At 41.7% G+C, this 15557-nt stretch overlaps 1 protein-coding gene across 1 annotated transcript in view; it reads left to right on the top strand.

Moving 5' to 3' along the window:
• Positions 1–15557, top strand: part of LOC148341658 (uncharacterized) — a 33383-nt gene that overhangs the window by 7648 nt on the left and 10178 nt on the right. The window contains exon 2 of the mRNA XM_088287908.1: positions 13559–14826. Coding sequence (XP_088144034.1) covers positions 13559–14826 — 1268 coding nt within the window. The remainder of the gene's footprint in view (positions 1–13558; positions 14827–15557) is intronic.

Raw genomic sequence — 15557 nt, 5'->3', positions numbered from 1 at the left:
AACTGAGCAGGAAAAAGGTTTTTCTCCAGTGTGTGTTCTTCTATGTTTTGTTATATTTGACTTTTGAGAGAAACTCTTGCCACAAACTGAGCAGGAAAAAGGCTTTTCTCCACTGTGTGTTCTTGTGTGAATTATTAAATTAGACCTTTGAGAGAAACTCTTGCCACAAACTGAGCAGGAAAAAGGTTTTTCACCACTGTGTGTTCTTGTGTGGTTTGTTAAATGTGACTTTACAGAAAAGCTTTTGCCACAAATTGAGCAGGAAAAAGGTTTTTCTCCAGTATGTGTTCTTATGTGCTGTTTTAAAGAGAATTTTGAAGTTAATGATTTCCCACAGTGAGTACATACCCAACTGTCAGTGTGACATGCCCTTTCACCTTTGGCTTGCCCATCATCAGCATCATCATCATTCGTATCATTATCATCATGAGCGTCTGATAATGTGTCCTCATTATGTGCTTGTGATGGCGCCCAGTGGTCTTCGTCATCTTCTGTTGTCACGTGATGACTTGAACTGCTGCTTGTAGGCTCCGCCCCTCTGTTGTCCTCACTGTCATCCTTGTTTTCATCTTCAGTCTTTATAGGGACAACGTTCAGTGGTGACTTGTTGATCTCCTCTTCTTCCTCCTCCTTTTTGATGTGAGTCCAGTCTGGCTTCTCTTTCACAGAACGGAGATCATATTCACTGACGTCTGCAGGACACAGAAAGACAAATTTGGTTTGGTCAAGTCAAAGCTCATGCGGCGACTTTGTCCTATTTTCTACAGTGCTACCTTGACTTGAGCCTGCTGCACACAGATTAATGCGTGCGACCCCGATTTGGACCGGACCATGGGGACATTTCACTAAATTACGTCCTACGATGTAAATCTCCTTTTAGCAGCACAACTGTGATAAACGAGCATTTAAAAAGGAAGCACGTTGCGGCCGATGCCCGATTTCATTCCTGACATAGTCACAGAAGTTTCTGGAAGCGAGCTGAAGTTAGCACACACAGGCTATTGTGTGCGTCTGATGGAACACCTGTTGTGGGACCTTAACATATTGATGCAGACCACTGGGGGCCATCGCAACATAATGTCATGGATAGAATAGAAATCCTTCAAGTAAAATAAAAGTATTTCTTTTTGCATTAAGAGATAGAACTAAATGCTCCAGGGCTTGTTGGTAGAAAAGGTGGTTGTGACGTTCTCCCTTTTTAAGCCCATAGTAAGCCAAAGATGCAGATGCATTCCTTGCAGCATGCGCTTGTTCACTGATGAGATCCGTGCAACCCTGGATGGATGCATTCAATGTATTTTAAATGTTTGGATGAGGTGAAACTATGCACACGTGCACAAAACAGTGCAGGGCCACCCGAGGTTCATTGACTCTCACACGACCAAGCCAGTACAAAGTTCATAAATAAGACCAATACGTACTTGATTTTTTTAAAAAACGGAATATTTTGTGTTTTATCCACTAAAATTGATTAACCGCCATTAATGCTTTCGCCGCAGTGTGCACATTTTTTAGAGTCAGGCAGAATTCCTTCCGTAAGGAATTGCTTGAACAAGATATGTCAGACAGAGTTTTTGCCAAAAACGAGACAAGCCTGCACAAATGAATCGCCCAGCCAAGATTGTCTTTGTCACTTGCAAGGAGCAGTCCGGCAAAGAGAAAAGCTTTCCCGCTCCTGTGCGGCGTTTTATTGAAGCGCAGCAAAGCAATTTGTATGTCAACTCATAAAGAATGGAAAAACATGAACACTTTGACTTTATCACACTTCTGTTCAATGCGAGCTAAACGGTTTTCTGTCAAACACGGTTCAAGACGTGCATCGGTTTTTGTGCCTTCCTGCTAAACTGCCAGCATAGACACAACTCTGTTACCACTGAACTCACGTTTTCCTGTTTAAGAGGTCCATGTTTTTGTGACCTTCTATTAACCCGTAAGCATAGTTTTGAAACATGATGACATGACAAATTTAATTTCATTCACAATAAAATAAAAACTTTCGCAGATATAGCAAAAACAAATTGGAGAAGCTGTGGAGCAGAGCACAACATCAGTCAGACCCCGGGTCCACAACCCCCTCTGGCAGAGATGCAAACAGAGCTTTCGCTTCAGAGTGACCCATTCACTGTCTACCAAAGTGTCGAAATTCGGAAAATGTTCCAGAACAGAAGAATTCGGAATGGGTGCTGAAACACCACACCCTGCTAGTGACATGGAGTATTCTACATCTGAAATTAACTCTGCCAACCGTCTTCACCAATGGGCCGAAATCTTTAGTATGATGATGCGCACCGATAGTTAATGTGATTTGTGGCTCCGCGAACAAAGACAATTCATACCGTTTCCTCTGCTCTGGGGCAAGGCACACATGCGAGGCAGCACCGGTAGACATCACAAATACATAATCCTAATGCAAGACGCACTTCTGACCCTCGATTTTGGGTGAATGCATCCTGACAAACCAAATCATCAGAACTCAGTGTTCAATGCAAAGGACCAATTGGTGGTTTGAAGGGGTGGAGGCGGCTACACCGCGCAGACCAGAGCAGGAACAGGACGTACCACCCGCGGGAGGATGGAGACCCTGGTCTCAGAGCTGCCCAGTCTACTGAAACGGAGGACAACATATGCTTCCCCGCCGGGTGTGCACAGTCAAATTCAGTCCCACTCGAATTCCAGTGTTTCACAGGTGCGGGTTCGGTCCATGGCAGTGACTCAGCCAATCTCAAGAGTCCCACAAGCGTGACAGTGTTGTTGCTCACTGGGATATGCAGAAGAAGTTTGCAAAGCGTGGAATATCTTGTTCCACCATCAAAAACTGTTGTCCATCAATCGTCACCGGAATGCCAAGACTTGCCGGTCCTTGAATGCTGAGGCTCCGCGGGCACCCCTATCGTGGAATGTGGTCCCAATCGGGTTGAGGCGTCAAGTGTGCGTTTGGAAGCCATAGAAGCGTTGTCGGAGGGGGTAGCGATGGCGCCCCCGTGCTAGTGGAGCTCTTTGTGACTGGCATGGCGCTGGACCACAGGATGGCACATTTCAGGAAGTGGCTCGGTTTGGACCGCTCATCACCCAGTGACCCCACACCCCACAGCAAAAGCACGTCCCACTCACAACCCATGTCTATAACCACCCCTACTTCTGTTACGTGACCTTGTTGACCGGCAGGTGCGGACAACAAGTCTGCTGTGGCACTGCGTCACCAGAACCTGGCCCAGGAGCAGCGGAAATGGAAAGAGCAGACGCAATGGGAGCTGCATGCGTCGGCTGCTGCATTAGCTGCTTCCCCGGTTTTATTATTTTTTTTCCCCCCCATATTCTTTTTTCCCTTCCCGGTGAATTAGCACTCTTGGCCCCCTGAACCCGCAAGTGTAACAATTCTTTTTCTACATCCAATCCAATATTTTCTTTCATCGATGCAGAAACGGGGATTCTACTCATACTGATTAGCAGTTTCTCATTGACGGACTGTTTCGCATGATGTCAGTAACTGGGAGGCGCACGCCCTCGAGGACGGCCACCCGGCACAGCTGTGTGGTGGTGACACTATTGGACGTGTCACTGGCGGAAGCTTCAATCCATTCGCGTCTCGCCCCGTCTCCCATAAGAGCTCACAAACTTAATATTTTACATATATTTTACAAATGCCAATTGGTTTTGTCTTCTGTTTATGATTCATATTCAATCCCCATCAACATCTCAACTATAATTTAGCTATTCTTTTTTAACTAACTAATATAACCCCGTTTTCCTCAACCCATGAGTCAGTATTCTTTGAAGTGGATTATCCGCAGACTAAAAATTTCTAATTTAATTTATATCAATTAACTATCTCAAAAGTCCCCTCATAACATGATAATTCATCATATTCCTGTCATTTCCATCTCAAAATGTCGTTCCATTAATTGAATTACCGTAGTACATCGGTCGCAAAACTGAAGTATGGAACATTAGATGTTTTTCTTTTTTTTCGTTTTGCATGACCTTTAACCTTGCATGTTCTGTTTCAACAAAATTGTATCTCTTATCAGTATCCCTGTTTCATGAGTTCCTGCCGGGGGCAAAAAGGAGGAGTTCAGAGAGGAATTTCACCCTCGGGCAATCCCAAACCTTTGTTTGCAGGACATTGTAACACTCTGGGCTGGTTTATTGTTCTTCTTATTGCAATTTTACTGCATTCAGTCTTCCTCGAGACTGAATATGTTGTAGTGTTTGCCAAATAGTTAATCCTAGTTTCTCACTCTAGCTTTTCACAGTCAAGATATGAACTTTTTCAACTGCACAATCACTTCATTGAGGTCTAATTATCAATTGTTTAACATAGTCAGACTTTTGCAGTCAAAGAGACCTGTTCCTTCACCGTACGTTAACGTTTTTATCACTCAGGGCGTTTCCGTGTTGACAAATCATATTCCACGGAACATGCATTCATCCTTTTATGATCTTAGATTTCTCTATTTAAATCACCGCTTCTTGCAATGATTAATTTCACCCCAATGATTATGTAGCCAATTATCTTTCTCACTCTAATTTTGCTTTAGTTATTATCCAAATTTTTAAAAAATTTTTATGCTGCATCTTTCAATGCACACTAGGACGAAAACGCGTTAGTTGAACTGATAAAACGGAATATTAATGCAATCACATATGGGTTTTAGAAGGGGCAATTCTTTCTACAAAGGCGGGACTGGCACTGGTTTATAACTATCACCCCTTATCTCCTGCGTGGGGGCTGCCTGACTTCCTGGTCCCACAGTAGATGGTAGCCAGGTTTTTGATTTTGCGTGGCCTTGACCAGAACACGAGTAATCACAGGGTACGTATCTGAACAGCGGAGTCGAACCGGCCCAGACTTAATGCATTACTATTGCTACGTACCAGCGAAACCGTCGGGCCCTCCACACAACGGTACGCCTCGATCCTTACTGTGTTCCATGCCACAAAGTGCCCAATACGATACGTGGAAGCGCGCTTCTCTTCATTATTTCTATTTTCAGCTCATAATTGTCCTGCTAAAATTTACACCCTGGCCAGGTTCTGTGCTCAAACTGAGCTTATTCACGACTATGTTGTCTATAGCTATAGTTTTACACTTCTTATTTCTCATCTCTTTAACCACTAGACCTTTCTTTTCTTTATCTTCTGCACATTTCTCCCACACTCGTCCCCATTTACTGAGTTCCCATCATAATTTTTTTAATCATTTATAGAGGCCTCTTGTTTAAACAATAATTGAAACTAACACAGGGACATTTTCCATGACCAATCAGCCAGCAGACCCACACGCACAAGCTTTCTTTAACGACCCCAAAAGCCCCGACCGCTTGGACACAGGCGCACAACACCCATTGTGAGTAAAAGCATCTCACCGAAAGTTCAGCCGGTCGGCTGTTGAACGCCTGCGCCCCAGCACCCTGAGACCCTCAATGGAGCAAAATGCCAAAAATGAGGTATATTTTGTTGTTGATGTGTGGGTCTGGCTCAGTTTCCCTCCGGACAGGTCGCCGAGCATGGCAGAATTGGTGATGGAAAAAAATTCTCTGACACAGCCATTTTTGTGAGAAAGAGATTTTATTCTCGTCACATGCTGATGTCAAAAGAAGTCTCCCCAAAAAGAAAAAAGGGAAAGGTGTACCCTTCTCGCCGACGTTCCCTTCTTATTGGGCAGGGGTCTCAAACTAAATTTACCTGGGGGCCACTAGAGGCAGACTCTGGGTGAGGCTGGGCCGCATCAGGTTTTCCGCAAGAAAAAAATAAAAAAAAATCTAATCTTCTCAAAAGTCTTTATTTTTTAACACAAAATAGGATTTAAAAATAAATAAGCAATTAATAAGAAAATAAATAAGAAATTAATAAGAAAATTAATCCGGAATAAATAATAATAATGAGTCAAATGTCTGTCTTCACAGTTCTTTAATCTTCTTCTGAACATGAATTGTCATGAACATGAGTGGAACATTGAACATGAACTGATCTTCTGAACATGGCTTCTCATGCCTACATCTTGCTGCTAGAGACCTGGCAGCGCTTCCTTTTGCATCGCTGAGCCACAAACAAAAGTAAATAATAAAAACTCAGTTTATATTTCGATAAAGTTTTCAACCAGCCTGCTCACTAAATAAAAACCGGAAGTAATTTTCAGACGCCACAAAATCCGAACATTCATCAATCAAACCCCTACTAAAACATCGAAAAAAAAATTACAATCCTACCCTCGTTTTAAAGCTGAAGATGTGGTAGGTTCGTTCAGCTCCGCACAAAACACTGTAAAGTGCCAGTCATATCAAATTCGCGGGCCGCACGAACATAAACTTTCAGAATAAGGCGGGGGCCGCAAACTATCATCGCGCGGGCCGCAAATGGCCCGCGAGTTTGAGACCCCTGTTATAGGGAATGGCCACACCTGACATGAATATTGAAGGATTGTATTATGATTGCTTGCATTATTTTAAACACTTCCGGGACAGGTCAATTATTTAATTTAGCAGGTTCATAGTTACTGAATATGTTAAACATTGATTAAACAAAAAGCATTTATCAAATGAAAGTAGAAGAACAGTGCATCGATAAGATTGACTGGGATTGTAGTCATGGTGTTTACTGATGCATTCATATGCTAAATTTCTTTTACTTAGTTTAAATGTAAGACCTCAAAATTGCACACAGAGTATTTTCATGACCCACACTCTCATTCAGAACAAACAGATTCAGTCTGCTCAGCTCAAACTGATGACAAACCAGATAGCACTTCATGGACAAATACGACTAAACACATTCTCCACATAGGCCATAGAAGATACAAACATATCAAGTTGGGCAGGGGAGGACGTCACAGGGACACTATCAAGAACACCAAAAACATAATCTGATCTGGGAAAACATACACCACACAATCTGTACACTGAGGAGATTACAGGGGAATGAGAGACGGAGAGACTGCCGCCTGCCTGAGAAGGTCAGCCTTGGACGTGGAACGTGGACGGGAGAAGGAGCAAGGACGACCGATTCAACCTACATGACCCTTGACATAGAAAACCTATAAAATGTGAGGCTGGGCTGAGATCAGCGCGCCATTTTTCGATTGGACTCGTCTGAGTACAGTTTCTCGTCAGATTAAGAAAAGGTCGCTAGATATCTGTATTTGTACTATTTCCTGAACTCCAGAAATCGAAGAAACTAAAATATCGCAACTGTAATCAGTTGTTGTTGAGTCTTTATTTGACCCTATTCTTCTTGAGTACAAAAAACGAACACGTATTGGAATAAGTTTGGCTTTGAAGATTCATTTACTAAATGTTTCTCATTTTCTCGGTGGCTCAACTCCAACAGTGGATATAAAAATACACTACATCTGTCAGTATAGTTTTGAGACATGACAAACTTAATTTCTTTCACAACGTATAAAAACTGGAATATGTAAAATGTTAAATAATCAGTTCAAATTTTAAACTGGGAAAAAAACACGGAGTTCACCCCCCACTATTGGTTATTCTTTGGTATTTATTTTCTGCACTGATTTTATTTGGAATAAACAAATGTTTAGCAAACCGACAAGCAATATTTAAAAATAAAACGGCAATAACCTTGAACGCATTCCCCCAAACAACTTAATGTTGTGATGCATATTTTTAACGATAGAAAGTCGTTCTTTACAAAGCAAATGAGAGTAAAACGTGTACAAACCTGCTTTGTGTAGCACAACACGAGGCTGCTTGCAACCTTCGCCCAGAAGTTGAAGATGTTGCTCGTTCTCTTCTTTTTTTCCACAAAGTTCCTCTTCGTACTTGGGTGTCGTTCTTTCACACATTTTCAAACGCCAATCTCAACAAATCCGCACTTGATCTCTGCTTGGCGATAACTCGTGAGCTTCTCTTTGTTCAACGAGACGAATGAAAGATGGCGTCGTCTTTTCAGAGTCGCACTGAAAGAATTTCCTCCGAGAAAATGGCAGTCTGTTCGGCACGAAAACCGAAGAACAGGACACACCCCGCTGTGATTTGATTGGCTGCTGGCTTTGTGGAGCACTGTCACCAACTCACCGACAGATGTCACCATTTGCGATGCAAATCATCGTTATCTTCTAAACATAGAGAAAAACCCAAGATGCACATGAAGAAACATTTTAGTTCCCAAATATGAACTTGAGAGATGTATTGAATTTTACTTTTGTTGCTGGTTTTGTTTTCACATCTGACACCATGTTGTTGGTTGGATAGTATTCCAAATGTATTTCCCTATTATTAACAGTTGACATGATAAAGTGATACTTTATGTCAAGATATTTGCACCTTTGCCTTTTTACAGGGTTTTTCGACAGGTTGCGATGTGATTGCGAATTTCAAATTAAAATATGTCACTGTTTTATTTATTTGTTATTTCGGTATTTATTTAAGGACTGTAATATTTCATTATTCGTTTCAGTATTCATTAAACTACAATAATTCACTATTAATTTCAAGATTCATTGATCTGTTTTAGGAATAATTTAGTATTCAATGTTTAATAGTTACAGTATTTACTTTTTAAATTTTTGTTTCACCATTTTGTTCAATCTTAATCTTATGGAAAATTATTTTGCAAGCACCAACACAAGGTTTTTAAAGATAACGATAAAGATGTCCTTTAATAGTCACACAATGGGGAAATTTGCAGTGTTACAGCAGCAAAGATATAGATCACACCGAGGCGGCGGTGCAATGTGGCCGTTAATGTATAACATTAGCAGCAGACATTCAGAAAAAGCAAACCTATGCGAATATACACAGTATATACGTAAACACACAAATCCCCATGTGTATATACACACTTACATCCCACAACATTTACAAGTGTAAGGAAACACTCCGAATGTCTGTCTATATGGTACAGAGGGAAAATTAATAAAATGCTGCAATGATAAAAAATACTGCTGTCATAACCCGTGTCGGTCATGTCAGTGTTTTTGTTATTATTTTCTTCACCTTCCTGCCATGTGCTCATTCTGTTTATTTAGTCAGCTGAGTGGGACGTTCCCTCCAGCACTCGTTCCCCACCAGCCACGCACCTGTTCCCCGTTACCCTCACACACCTGATGCCCATCTGCTCCCCTAATTACTGGACTATTTGAACACCTCACTCCAACAACTCATTGTGAGTGCATTGCTCCGTTACGGACTGTCACGACCGCTCTAAGATCTCGTTCATGGTCTTGTCCTCGCCCCCGCTCTCGCCCCCGCTCTCGCCCCCGCTCTCGCCCCCGGTCTCGCCCCCGCTCTCGCCCCCGCTCTCGCCCCCGCTCTCGCCCCCGCTCTCGCCCCCGCTCTCGCCCCCGCTCTCGCCCCCGCTCTCGCCCCCTAGCATTTGTCCCTGTCCTTGCTCCTCACTCTTGTGATCCAGTTTGCCACGTTAAGTTCGTCTTTCTTATTTTGCACCCTGCCCCGTTGTCTGTCATTATTTTGGTCCCCTAATAAATTGCTTAAGTTACACCTTCTCCAGCTTCCTCGCATTCTGGGTCCACCTCCTCCTCGCCGACCGGCGACCCTGACAACTGCAATAATAAGACGACTGCAATAAATGAAGGATTGTATTATGATTGCTGGCATTATTTTAAACACTTACGGGACAGAAGGTCAATTATTTAATTTAGCAGGTTCATATTTACGGAATATGTTAAACATTGATGAAACAAAAAGCATTTATCAGATGAAAGTAGAAGCACGGGTCACAAGAATAACTGGGATTGTAGTCCTGTTTTCTGATTTATTATATTTTTCTCATATGCTAAATTTATAGTACTTAGTTTAAATATGTGAACTTTATTGAAATTTTGGGTAGTGAGAACAAATTTGCACACATAGCATTTCCATGACTTGCATTCACATTCACAGCACTTCATGGTCAAATACGACGAAGCACATTCTCCACATTGGCTGTAGAGATGCAAACATACCAAATTGGGCACTGGAGGACTCACGCAGACGCTATAAAAAAACACATTCTGAAAGACGGAACAATTGGAGATCAGAGCACATGCACATACGCATGCATATACACAGACACACCCTTACACCTGCAAATACACATGCACATACACGTATACCTGCATATACATGTGCCCATACACACGTACACATGCACACCGACAAGATTCCAGAACAATGCCAGCTGGAGAGACGGAGAGACTGCCCGCCGGAGAAGGCCAGCCTTGACATGCCAGTCTTGGGGACCAGACAGGAATCAACTTATCCAGACGATGACTAACCAGGGGAGGACCTTGCCTTGGACGTGGACCCGTGCCGTGGGAGGGAGCGAGGACGACCGATTCAACCGATTCAACCTACATTACTCGAACATAAAAAACTCCTATAAAAACTGAAGCTGGGCTGAAAGATGGTGCACATTTTTTGACTGTGCTCGCCCGAGTGCAGTTTCTCGTGAGATTAAGAAAAAGCCACCCAGATATCTGTCTTTGTACTATTTCCTGAACTCCAGAAATGGAAGAAACTAAATATCGGAACTCTAATCAGTTGTTGAGTCTTTATTTGACCCTTTTCTTCTTGAGTACAAAAACCGAACACGCATTGGCGTAAGTTTGGCTTTTAAAAGTTGATTTACTAAATACTTCTCATTTCCACGGTGACTCAACTCCAACAATACTAAAGCTGTTGCTTTATGTTATTCATATAGAATTTTTGTTTAAAATCCCCCTGGCTCTTCTTTTTGTCTTTTCTATATTATGTACGTATTAATAACTGTTTGTTAATGTTAATAAAGTTTTTGGCAAAAAACGTATTAGTAAATATTTATCATGTCACTGATGGTGTAGTGGTACACTCGCCTGAGTTGTGTGCAGGCAACGTGGGTTCAGTTCCCTCTCAGTGACGGTGTCTATGTCTGCCCTGTGACTGGCTGGCGACCAGTTCAGGGTGTAGTGCGCCTTTCGCCGGTAGTCAGCTGGGATAGGCTCCAGCACTCTCCCGCGACCCTGTTCAGGATAAGCCGTGAGGATAATGACATGACATGACAAATATTTGTCATCTCATCAATATTTGCACAACAGAGTACTGAGCTTCGAGATCCTCACGATAATAGTTCTCGAAATTAAATTTCTTATCAATGTAGGTTAGTTAAGGGATATTTTATTGACAATCTAATCTCAATATACAAAGACAGAAAAAAATGGTGGTGGGGGGGCGCGAATCTTTTTCTTCTTGGTAGGGGCGGGCGTGAAATAATTGAGAGGCACTGCGAGTATATGCAGACATTATATCCATACAATCTTGCAGCCCGATTGAACAGCAGCATTGTTGCTTCGTTCGGTAGGAGAAACGTAACCTTCCCACGCTTGTTCCAGCAGCGGCTTCTCCGGGCATAGGGGGGAAGTGACGTCGGAGCTGACTCGCTTTTGTGGCGTTATTTTAATTATTTTGTTACATTTTTTTATCAACCGAATTAAAATCTTACATAGAATATATATTAAAAGAGAACAGCCAGGTGTAAAAACAAACACAGAGGCAAAGAAATATATTTGAAAAATACGTGCTTAAAGCATGACGTCATTAGCAAGCGCGCAGCTTCCGAAGGACCTCGACCACATCCACCGACCCGTCCACATCGGAACAAAAGCAGTCCACCGCTAAATTCTAATGATTTAGTGTGGAACTGACTGTAATTTTCTCAAAGGATGTCCAGTGCTACTCTAAAGGACTACGACATAATTCATTAAGTCTTTGTGTCCCGATAACCTCATTTTCGCGCGTTGATGCTTTTCGGCGTAGTTAGCTTACCTTGTTAGCTAGCTAGCCGCTAACGAAAAGAGGCACATGACTCATCGCCAAGCAGAGATCAAGTGCGGATTTTTTGGAATTATCATTTGAAAATGTGTGAAAGAACGACACCCAAGTACAAAGAGGAACTTTGTGGAATAAAAGAAGAGAACGAACAACATCTTCAACTGCTGGACGAAGTTTGCAACCAGCCTCGTGTTGTGCCACTCAAAGCAGGTTTGTACACGTCTTACTCTCATTTGCTTTGTATAGAACGACTTTCTTTCATTAGAAATATGCATCACAACATTAAGTTGTTTGGGGAAATCGTTCAAGGTTATTGCCGTTTTATTTTTAAATATTGCCTTTTACTTGCAGGTCTGCTGAGCAATTGTTTATGTCAAATGTAATCAGTGCAGAAAATATATGCCAAAGAATAACCAATAGTGGGGGGTGAACTCCATGTTTTTCCCCAGTATAAAATTTACATTTAAAATAACAAAATAACATTTCCTGGTTTTTATATTTTGTTCAAGCAATTCCTTACGGAAGGAATTCCGCCTGACTCTAAAAATGTGCACACTGCCGCGAAAACGTCAATGGCGGTTGATCAATTTTAGTGAATAAAACACAAAATATATAAATATATATTTTTTAAATCAAGTACGGATTGGTCTTATTTATTTATGAACTTTTTACTGGCTTGGTCGGGTGAGAGTCAATGAACCTCGGGTGGCCCTGCACTGTTTTGTGCACGTGTGCATCGTTTCACCCCATCCAAACATTTAAAATACATTGAATGCATCCATCCAAGGTTGCACGGTTCTCATCAGTGAACAAGCGCATGCTGCAAGGAATGCATCTGCATCTTTGTCTTACTATGGGCTTAAAAAGGCTGAACGTCACAACCCCCTTTTCTACCTACAAGTCCAGGAACACTTAGTTCCTGGTAATAAAGTTCCTGTGGCCCAGGTGGTTTGCATCACCCCCACAACTCATAGTTCCTGGTATTTTATCCAAATGACAATGATGATGTATCAGTGGGAGGTCTTGTGTTACTTTGTTACTCATTACTGACACCCGAAAGCTGTTAAGCGTCATTGCAGTTCCAAAATAATTCAGTGAACTCTTAAAATATTATGGTGTATCTTAGTTGAATTTGAATACATATTCCAAAAACGTCTGTGACTATGTCAGGAATGAAATCGGGCATCAGCCGCAACGTGCTTCCTTTTTAAATGCTCGTTTATCACAGTTGTGCTGCTAAAAGTAGGTTTACATCGTAGGACGTAATTTTGTGAAATGCCCCCATGGTCCGGTCCAAGTTGGGGTCCACGCATTGCTCCGTATGCGGCAGGCACAAGTCAAGGTAGCACGGTAGAAAATAAGACAAAGTCGCCGCCTGAGGTTTGACTTGACCAAACCAAATTTGTCTTTCTGTGTCCTTCAGACGTCAGTGAAAACGATCTCCTTTATGTAAAAGAGGAGCCAGACTTGACTCACATGAAAAAGGAGGAGGAGGAGGAGGAGGAGATCAACAAGTCACCAGTGAACGTTCTCCCTATAAAGACTGAAGATGAAAACAAGGATGAGAGTGAGGACAACAGAGGGGCGGAGCCTACACGCAGCAGCTCAAGTCATTACGTGACAACAGAAGGTGATGAAGACCACTGGGGACCATCACAAGTACATAATGAGGACACATTATCAGATGCTCATGACGATGATGATGATGATGATGATGATGGGCAAGCCAAAGGTGAAAGGGCATGTCACACTGACTCATTCACTTCAAAGCTGTCTTTAAAAAGTCGCAGAAAAACACACAGTGGTGAAAAACCTTTTTCCTGCTCGGTTTGTGGCAAAAACCTCTCTCGAAAGTCTCATTTAGTAAGGCACACAAGAACGCACAGTGGAGAAAAACCTTTTTCTTGCTCAGTTTGTGGCAAAAGCTTCTATCAAAAGTTTGATTTAACAATCCACACAAGAATGCACAGTGGAGAAAAACCTTTTTCTTGCTCAGTTTGTGGCAAAAGCTTCTATCAAAAGTTTGATTTAACAATCCACACAAGAATGCACAGTGGAGAAAAACCTTTTTCTTGCTCACTTTGTGGCAAAAGCTTCTCTCGAAAGGGACAATTAACAAGGCACGCAAGAATGCACAGTGGAGAAAAACCTTTTTCTTGCTCAGTTTGTGGCAAAAGCTTCTCTCAAAAGGCACAATTAACAAGGCACGCAAGAACACACAGTGGAGAGAAGCCTTTTTCATGCTCAGTTTGTGGCAAAGGATTCTCTGAAAAGGGAAATTTAACAGCACACACAAGAACACACAGTGGAGAAAAACCTTTTTCTTGCTCAGTTTGTGGAAAATGCTTCTCTCAAAAGTCAAGTTTAACAGAACACACAAGAACACACAGTGGAGAAAAACATTTTTCTTGCTCAGTTTGTGGAAAATGCTTCTCTCAAAAGTCAAGTTTAACAAAACACACAAGAACACACAGTGGAGAAAAACCTTTTTCCTGCTCAGTTTGTGGTAGACGCTTCTCTGTAAAGTCATATTTAACTTGCCACACAAGAACAAACACTGGAGAAAAACCTTTTTCTTGCTCAGTTTGTGGCAAAGGATTCTCTGAAAAGGGAAATTTAACAGCACACACAAGAACACACAGTGGAGAAAAACCTTTTTCTTGCTCAGTTTGTGGAAAATGCTTCTCTCAAAAGTCAAGTTTAACAGAACACACAAGAACACACAGTGGAGAAAAACATTTTTCTTGCTCAGTTTGTGGAAAATGCTTCTCTCAAAAGTCAAGTTTAACAAAACACACAAGAACACACAGTGGAGAAAAACCTTTTTCCTGCTCAGTTTGTGGTAGACGCTTCTCTGTAAAGTCATATTTAACTTGCCACACAAGAACACACACTGGAGAAAAACCTTTTTCCTGCTCAGTTTGTGCCAGGAGTTTCTCTCTAAAGTCGCATTTACGAAGCCACACAAGAACGCACAATGGAGAAAAGCCATTCAGTTGCAGCGTTTGTGCTAAAAAATTCTTCACTCAACGTATTGCTGAGAGACACGATTGTGCTGGTGAGAATTGCAGCGATCCTTGAAGCTTAAAAAAAAGAAAAAACTGAAGGAACTGACTCTTTGTGGTAAGATGTAAATGTGATTTTGAATAAAATATGAAAAATTTACTTTTGCAAAGCTCTTTTATCGACATTAAGCCAATGGGATCAGCGCCAGAATAACCAATGTGTCTGAGTGATGATTTTTTTTTTGTGTGTTTACATCAAACATGTAAATAAAATTAATTGCCTTTGCCTGGAACAACATTTGTTCACGTTATACGTCTTTTTAATCGTACCTAATGGAAAAGGTGTGAGAAGAAACTGTGCTTATGAAATTGCTGCCTTCCACAATCATCAATAAAATCACTTGTTCCACTTGCTCAACTCGCCTTCATTACGCTGTGAAAAAGTGAAAAACAGAACTTGAAGTTGAACTATAAAAAGAACCAGAAAGAGAAACGCAAATAGTCTCAGTTTCTCTCAAAGGTTTTGGTATGTCAGGAGTTGGCGACTGGAGTCAGCGCTGGTTTTCTCGCTGTGTTTGGCTGGCTCGTATTTGTATGGTCCATTGAACAAAACTCAAACTCTTCAAATATCCCCTCACATACATTTAATATTACACTTTATGAATAAATTTCTGACTGGCTAAATACACTTTCTAGGTTGAGCTCTATCAATCGTTTGGGGTTTGTTGCTAAGCAGAATCTCACTTTGGAAAAACTATCATTTTGTCAAATATACCAAATATTT

The sequence above is a fragment of the Idiotropiscis lumnitzeri genome, chromosome 2 (genome assembly GCF_059441095.1).
Source record: "Idiotropiscis lumnitzeri isolate Australia: NSW breed Sydney's pygmy pipehorse chromosome 2, RoL_Ilum_1.0, whole genome shotgun sequence".
Lineage (NCBI taxonomy): Eukaryota > Metazoa > Chordata > Actinopteri > Syngnathiformes > Syngnathidae > Idiotropiscis > Idiotropiscis lumnitzeri.
Note: the sequence above shows the minus strand (reverse complement) of the source record. Positions and strands in the feature narration are given on the sequence as shown.